This window comes from Gymnoscopelus microlampas (genome assembly GCF_963454915.1).
Source record: "Gymnoscopelus microlampas genome assembly, chromosome: 19".
In the NCBI taxonomy this organism is placed as follows: Eukaryota; Metazoa; Chordata; class Actinopteri; order Myctophiformes; family Myctophidae; genus Gymnoscopelus; species Gymnoscopelus microlampas.
This window is the reverse complement of record NC_139956.1, coordinates 1992462-2000421: the sequence shown is the minus strand read 5'-3', so window position 1 is coordinate 2000421 and position 7960 is coordinate 1992462. Positions and strand designations below refer to the sequence as shown.

Genomic DNA, 7960 nt, shown 5'->3' with positions numbered 1-7960 from the left:
CTCACATTTCAAAGCACATTGATTGACTGATGATATAAACATAGCTGGCTCAAGCTTTAATATCCAGACTTGACAGCAAAAGTTAAGAATCAAGTGCTGGATCTTGTGAGACCTAACCCTACAGGGAAGGGGACTGAGTTTTGTTGCCTAGACTCGTCGGAAATCAGTGCAACAAGAACATGCCTTATAATCATTAGAATCATTACAATGGCCCAAATTGATTACCATTTTGTGCACGCTTTGTATTGCGTTTTACATTTCATTTGGCTATATTTCATAAGTTGAATTCTCCAGGAGGCAGATCATTAGGCTACATTTATCTTGCAAAATAAAATGACAAATATCGGCCAATAAAACATAAGACGATTGGATTCAAACTAATTGCCGATTGCCAATATATTCGCCATATCCACAAGTTTCCTAGGGGTTGTGGGCATCACTTCCTGTCGATTTCATTGGATGTCATCGGGTTTGATTGGATTTGATTGGATCAAATTGACAGGAAGTAATGCCCACAACGCCCTAGGAAACTTGTGGATAGGGCATAGCAGCGACGGCCATTTTGTGGTTCCATCGATCCAGAGCCCATTCATTTTTCCCATAGAGATTTCCAAAAATATTTATGTCAATTATTTTAAGCCTAGAATCAAGCAATCCAGGCTACTGGTGAATCATGACCATACAACTGTGTGTGTGTGTGTGTGTGTGTGTGTGTGTGTGTGTGTGTGTGTGTGTGTGTGTGTGTGTGTGTGTGTGTGTGTGTGTGTGTGTGTGTGTGTGTGTGTGTGTGTGTGTGTGTGTGTGTGTGTGTGTGTGTGTGTGTGTGTGTGCGCGCGCGCGCGTGCGTGTGTGTGTGTGTTATGAGGAGTAGAATAAGGCTCAGTACAAAAATGCATTTAGATGCTGTAACAGAGCTAGAGTGTGTGTGAACAGATCATTTTAAACACTAGGAATTAAAATAATGTGAAGAACTGTACCTAAGTTATAATTTGGCATCTTATATACATTTTAGAAATTGGTGTTTGGACAGCTAAATCTGCTCCACCCCCACATTTCCCAAATTCAAACCTGTGATATATACAGTAACTGGGTTTGACTGCTAGACATTTACAATACAGTACATTCATAGGACATTATTGTATAGTCAATACACTATGTACTATCAACGTCCTCCACTTGAGTGTAATAATATTCTGCTACCTGTACAATCACCTTTTGAGAACGTCTCATTTTAAGTACCTCCATATGATTCTATGATAAAAAAAAGCAACTGGTATTGTATATGGACTAGTATGTAAATATATGAAGTTGCCCGTTATCTGTATCATATCTTATAACCAACCTCAGAATATGAAGTTTCCATGACTACCATTACAGAGCTACCAGGATCCAGTGAGATCACGACACCAGAACCACGGAAATGGATCTCAGTCAGTGAAAGATGGAGGCCACAGTTAGAGAAGCTTGCAAACATTGATGACTGTAAAGTTATCAAAGTTAGGAGTCTTCTGTTTGTGGCAGATGAAGAATTCCGCATTGCAAAGGGAATTGATGGAACTCAGGTCTTCTTGGGGTTAAAAGATGATGGCACTGAAGTCGCAGTGAAAAGAATGACTAAAACCAACTACCTAGAGCTGAAGAACCAGAAAGACTTTTTACGTCTACTAAAGCTTGAAGATGATTCAATTGTACGATATGTTGACTCTGCAGAGGATAAGGACTTTGGTTACCTTGCTCTTCAGTTGTATGAATACACCCTGGCAGATTACATCACTAATTCTGAACGCAACCTTACTGATCTGATAAGGAACCAGCTTGCTAATCAGGTTCTCCAGAGTATAAGATTTCTTCATGGTCAGAATCCTACAATTATCCACCGGAATATCAAGCCCCAGAATGTCTTCATTGGTAAGATACAAAAACATTTTTAAAATATATCAGATATATAAGCAACCTATACTGATTTTATTTATCAATCTAAAACTCTTGATCGATTAACCCAATTTGCCTTGCAGATAATGAAGACAAGGCAAGATTGGCAGATTTAATCACCCTACTCTTAGGACATGCAACCGCATCAGGTGGAGTAACGAATGTCTGGGATGCAACGGAGACTGTGGAAAAAGATAAGGTTGCTGTCTCACATGAAAGAAGTTCTGATATCCAGGTATTTTTTTTTATTCTGTGTGAGAACTATTCAATTAACTACTAACTCAGGGACCACACACGTCTGAAATGATGCATGCTGTGAGTGCATGCATCACCACCTGGTTATGTAATACCCGTTGTACCTGTTATCAGAGTACTCACTGTAAGCGGTACCCATTACCACAGTACTAATCATGTTAGATACTCTACTCAGAAATTATGTAAGTCGGGAATTATGCAAGTTTGGAATGCATGCAGCTGTTTATGCAATACCCGTTGTACTTGATGTAGTTGTTGTCAGAACACCCATTGTACCGGTTGTCAGAGTACCCAGTGTGGTGTCCACTACTTTATGACCCATAGAGTAAATATGGCAATAAGTGGATCCCTGATGTTATCAAAAACGGTCGTGTTGATGACTTAACCCATTTAGACCTGAGGCTGATTCTAAAAACATCTTCTAAATCCTGACCTAAGTTTTCTAGTTATATTGTACATATTACTATATTATTAATATACTCATGCTTATTAACAAAGTGGACAGCTACCTTTTTGTTCCCTTTTGTTATATTCTGTGTTTCTTTCTTTTCTGATTTATTTGTTTTCTTCAAAATGTTTGCAAATGTCCTTATTGTAACTTGTGTATTGTATAACAATACAAATATGAATCATAATATGTTCATGCTCATTTTTAAGGTGGCTGGGATGTTAATATATTACATCCTGTCTGGAGGACAACATCCATTCGGTAAAGGCGTTAAATGTGGAACCAACATTCTGGAAGGAAACTACAACCTGGACCATGTTCAGGATGTGGTCGCCAAGGATCTCATCGAGAGGATGATCAATAAAGACCCAAAGGAACGACCTGCTGTGGAGGAATGCTTGGATCATCCCTACTTCTGGTCAAACAAGAGGTACGATAGAAACAGTCAAACATTTTCCATTCCACATATTATTAATTAATTCACTGATACCTAACCATTATTTCAGCTAATCTTAATCAGTTTGATACAGTGGTAAAGTAACCTATTTAACTTGGCCTAGCCTAATGCTTTTATTTATTATTTTATATTATTATTATTAGTATTATTAATAATAATAATAATAGCAATAGCAATCATCATCATCATCATTATTGTCTCCGCCAGGCCGGACAGCCGAAGGCCGGAGATTATGCTTTTGCCAATGTCCGTCCGTTTGTGTGTCTGTCTGTGCGCAACTAATCTCTGGCACCGTTGCACAGATCATACGCGTACTCCCAGTAGGCCAATACTCGCCATTTACTGACCCATATATGGAGCTGACTGATTTGCATGACGACACATTTAGATTAGACAACACTACATTTAAGTTCTGCAACATATGAGGCGCTTGGGTGGCGCAGTGGTAAAAGTCACTCCTACGGGCAGGGGGCCGGGCCTGTCAGCGGGAGGAGTAGGACGAAGGATCTACGTCCTCCCCGTGGGGCTCCTCACTGGTAGTAGGATATAACAGCAGTGACAACACAGAAATGTGTATGGGGAGGAATTAATGAGCTTGTAGATCTGCCATTTTCAGCGTACTACAAAGTATACATTCGGCTGTAACACGTGCAGTGTCGGGTTACTATAGTAACGTGGCATAATGTCAAGAACAGAGATGAGACAACGCACGACTGTCTTTCCGCTGCCATGCACCTCTCTCACTGACTAAAGCTTGTTTAGACTAGACAATGAAGAATTGTAAAACATATCGATTCATTACCATAGGATATTATTTTCAGAACTAAGCTAAGATCACAGGCTAGGAGCATTTTATCGAGTCATTTTATATGCAAATGTAAAAATCGATAAAATACGTCTATGATAGTCTTAATCCAAGGCTAAGGCTAAGGCTAGGAGATGAATTGACGTTGAAGCAGAGTAGCCTACAGCTTTTTACACCATTGGCCGATATGGCAAGGCAAAACACTCCATCCTCAAAATAAAGGACAAAATAATAAACCATGCCGCTGCAGGATAATCATCACCCGCCCAGGCCGCAGCCCCCCCCCCCCTAAAGGCACTCGCAACGCGAGCAAACTCAAACATTTCAAATCGCATTGATTGAGTGGTGATATAAACATAACTGACACAAGTTTTAATATCCAGTCTTGACAGCAATAGTTAAGAATCAAGTGCTGGATCTTGTGAGACCGGGGGGACATGCGTTCCTGCATCATCAAGCTTGCAAATGCACAGCGAGGATTTGCAGAAACTAAAGCTAGTTTCATTTCAGTTTTTTACAGCTCGGCTCGTCTTTGAACATATAAATATATATGCAGCTAACATCAAATGTACAGTAGCTGATATAAATATACAATTAAGAAAGCACAAGCTATTCCCTCTTTCCTCTGCTCTCCTCTGCTCCATTCAGTACCGGGGAGGGGACTGTGTTTTGTAGCCTAGACTCGTTGGAAATCAGTGCAACGAGAATCATTATTAGAATGGCCCAAATTAATGAAAATTTCGTGCACGCTTTGTATTGCACTTTACATTTAATTTGGCTATATTTGAAGAGTTGAATTATCGAGGAATCCGATTGCCAATATATTCACCATATCGTCCAACCTCAGCCCAGAGCTGCCAACTCTCACACAGTGAGTGAGTCACACGCAAATGAAGCTATTCACACGCCCTCACACCATACATCGTATTTCTCATGCCGTCAAATCACCCCAAGTGGAAAACTGATACACGACTCTAGGCTAGAACCACCGGAGTTGCAATAAGTTAAACTTCTAGCAACATATTTTGGCTAAACCCCTCGCAGAGTTTTTGATCGCGGCAGGGGGGATGGGGTCGCAAAAAAACCCCCTCAAAATATGGGGTCGTGGTATAAAAAAGTTTGAGAACCCCTGGCTGCCATAGACCATTGTGCCAACTACATTTTGCATTTTCTTCACTACCCACTTTTTTTTTTTTTCTTCTTTCTTTCAGGAGAGTAGAGTACTTGAGAAGGATTGGAAACCAAAAGGAGGTTGAGAACTGTCCAGATGATGACAAGGACCTCATCACTGTACTGGACCAGTATGCTGAGCAGGGACAGTTCAACACCTGGAAACAGAAGGTAATTCTTGTATTACTGATGTGTATTACTAATAGTGTGGGGAAAAAACAACAACAAACAATTGCACTTTAACCTTTTTACTCCATGCTTTAATGTTTTATTCCTTCTATTCTTTATTTATTTTGTAATTCCTTTTTGATACTTTTAAATGCCTTTGTATATGAAATGTGCCTTACAAATACACTTTTCCTCACTACTTACTTATGCAGCCTCAGGTCTAATTATTGTTCTGCCCATTTATTGGCACCTAATTAGTCCTTTTTACCTAGAAACTCTGTTCCAACTCTACATCATCCGGCGTGCTTAGGACATGTAGGCTGCCATTGTATTTTTTATATGTTTTTTACATTTCGAGATATTTAACTTTTAATCGCTAAAGAAATCCCATTCATTCGAATGGGGAAATGCAGCAAAGCCAGATATAATCATTTGTCAAAAGAATAGCCATAAACCCATAAAGTAATAACGTTACATGGCACAAGTTATTTTTATTTGACTAAATTAAATAAATAAGGCAAACCTAAACTGGTATGAGGTGTGAACAAGTCAGTAGTCATGCTCACTCTGCCAATCACTATGGCTGCCGGCTAGCCAACAGTGAGACAGAGGGGCAGGGCCGTCTGTCAACACTCTTAACAGTACTAATACTCAACACTATTAACATTCTAACTACTGCATTCTGGCTACCAACATAGAGAGTCCACACTGTTTCTTCAGGAACAGCATTTTCTAGTTTCAGGCTCTTTTCCATGTTTTTTGTTTCCAAGTGCATTTCATCTTTAAGTTGTATGTTTTTTCCAGTTTCCACCTGAGTTGGTTCAGAAGATGGAGTCCTACCCTGAGAACTCTTTTGGACTGCTGCGCTTCATTCACAACCTCCATGAGCACCAGTAAGTTTAATTGCATTTAAAAACAACAGTCCCGTCCATTTATAAAGCGCTTCTTGTGAAGCACTTTCCCTGAGTATTAAAACTCAATGTTCAAAGTCATGTTAAGTCCATTTTATTTTAGCACCAAATGAATGAATGAATGAATGAATAGTTTATTTCGATACTCTTTGAACAATGCACAGAAAGCATTTCTTTAGCCTGATCGAAAAGGTATAGGCAGAAGCTAATAGCTTATTATTGCCTATCCCTTTTACATTTGTTACATTTCAACTAGAAGAATTGACTAGAAGAAATAAACAAACATAACAAACCAAACAAACAAAACAAAAGCATGAATCCATAATGTACATAAGTAGAACCCACGCTGAAGTACCTAAGGGCACCGTTCACACTTAATTGAAGAAACACCATATGTTTATGTTATTTAGGTAATTGGTGTGCATGCTTTGATTCAGTTAAATTTAGGAATCCATTTGAATCTTCAAAAAAAACACTGTCAAAAACAACGTTTAGCACGTTTAACTATTCCTGAAAATGAAACAACTACATTATACGGTGCAATTCTAACAGTGCTTGTAGTGTTATGGAAACAATATAATTCAGTGATGTAGGCATACTGTAGATGACATGAATTAAAAGGATATAGTATAAGCTTACTACTTAGGAAGGAGGTAAGGGTTTGTAGACGTGAAATGGTCAAAATCGTATTTCACAAAGCAGGATGAGAAAGGGAATGGATCTGAATGTACAGTATGTATACTGGCTACACTGACATAACTCTGTAAAACTAAATATTACGAGAGAAAAAAACCCTGAATAGTGGGTTTACAAATATTATTGCCATAATATGTTGATGATTGCTAATGCTATTTCAGAACTCTTTTTTAAGTTGTGTTTAATTCCAGTCTGTCATCAGTCTAATGGTTCATTATATTTGAACATAAATTGCAAAACATTCCAGCAATCAAATATAGAAATGTGGCTCTGTCACAACATGTTGGTTATAAAAGGAAAGCTGACCAAAGAGAAAACTGAACAGTGCCACAGAGCAATAACAGCAGTAACTGCATTCGTGGTGGAAGGACCAGTGTTGATTTAGTTTTAGTCATATTTTAGTCATCTGAAATGTTTTAGTTTTTGTCTAGTTTCAGTCGACTAAATATCATACGATTATAGTCCACTAAATCTATTCTAATCTATTGTGTGTGTGGCTGATTTTACACTTGGTTGGATGCTGAAAATAACCGATCTACAAGCTCACAACAACGCGTCGCAGCGTGATTGTACATCTGCTATTTTCAGAGCGCAACACCTGAGCGCAACCCAACATAAAATTTCTTGTCCTATCTCTGTTCTCGGTTTTAGTCGACAAAATCGACACTGCTACACACTACAGTATTACATTATGCATGCATTTTAGATGGTTCATAACTATGTAAACATATAATATGGACACGCTGTCTGTCTGTTGTGTTGATGTGTGATGTAGCCACCGACAGGTCCTTACAGATATGTAGCCTTTGTCTAGGGGTACACAATACTAGATAACTTGGATTGGGTTCCTACTTGGAACCGAATTATTATACCCACCATCAGATGGTGAGTGACACTGCTTTCTCTGTTTACAGTGCTGATGATGCAGCTGGTGTTGACCTATTGGAGATGTTTCCTGATCTGTTTGGAGGAGTTTACAAGTTTGCCAAAGAACAAGACTGGAACTCAAGGCCCTCCCTGAAGGACATGTTTCACACACAAGATGTCTTCACCAGTGCTGTATGAAAGTCCACAAACCCTTTAGAGCAGAACATGTGAGTGGAGTGGAGCTGGGGCGG

The 7960-nt window shown here is 39.1% G+C and overlaps 1 protein-coding gene across 1 annotated transcript in view; it reads left to right on the top strand.

The window, feature by feature from the left end:
- LOC311034813 (uncharacterized protein) overlaps nucleotides 1-7960 on the top strand; it is a 19160-nt gene extending 11200 nt beyond the window's left edge. Inside the window, exons 7-12 of the mRNA XM_084042829.1 lie at nucleotides 1378-1908; nucleotides 2016-2167; nucleotides 2845-3065; nucleotides 5109-5238; nucleotides 6040-6128; nucleotides 7757-7960. Of these exons, the coding sequence (XP_083898955.1) occupies nucleotides 1378-1908; nucleotides 2016-2167; nucleotides 2845-3065; nucleotides 5109-5238; nucleotides 6040-6128; nucleotides 7757-7907 (1274 nt within the window). The 3' untranslated portion in view covers nucleotides 7908-7960. The remainder of the gene's footprint in view (nucleotides 1-1377; nucleotides 1909-2015; nucleotides 2168-2844; nucleotides 3066-5108; nucleotides 5239-6039; nucleotides 6129-7756) is intronic.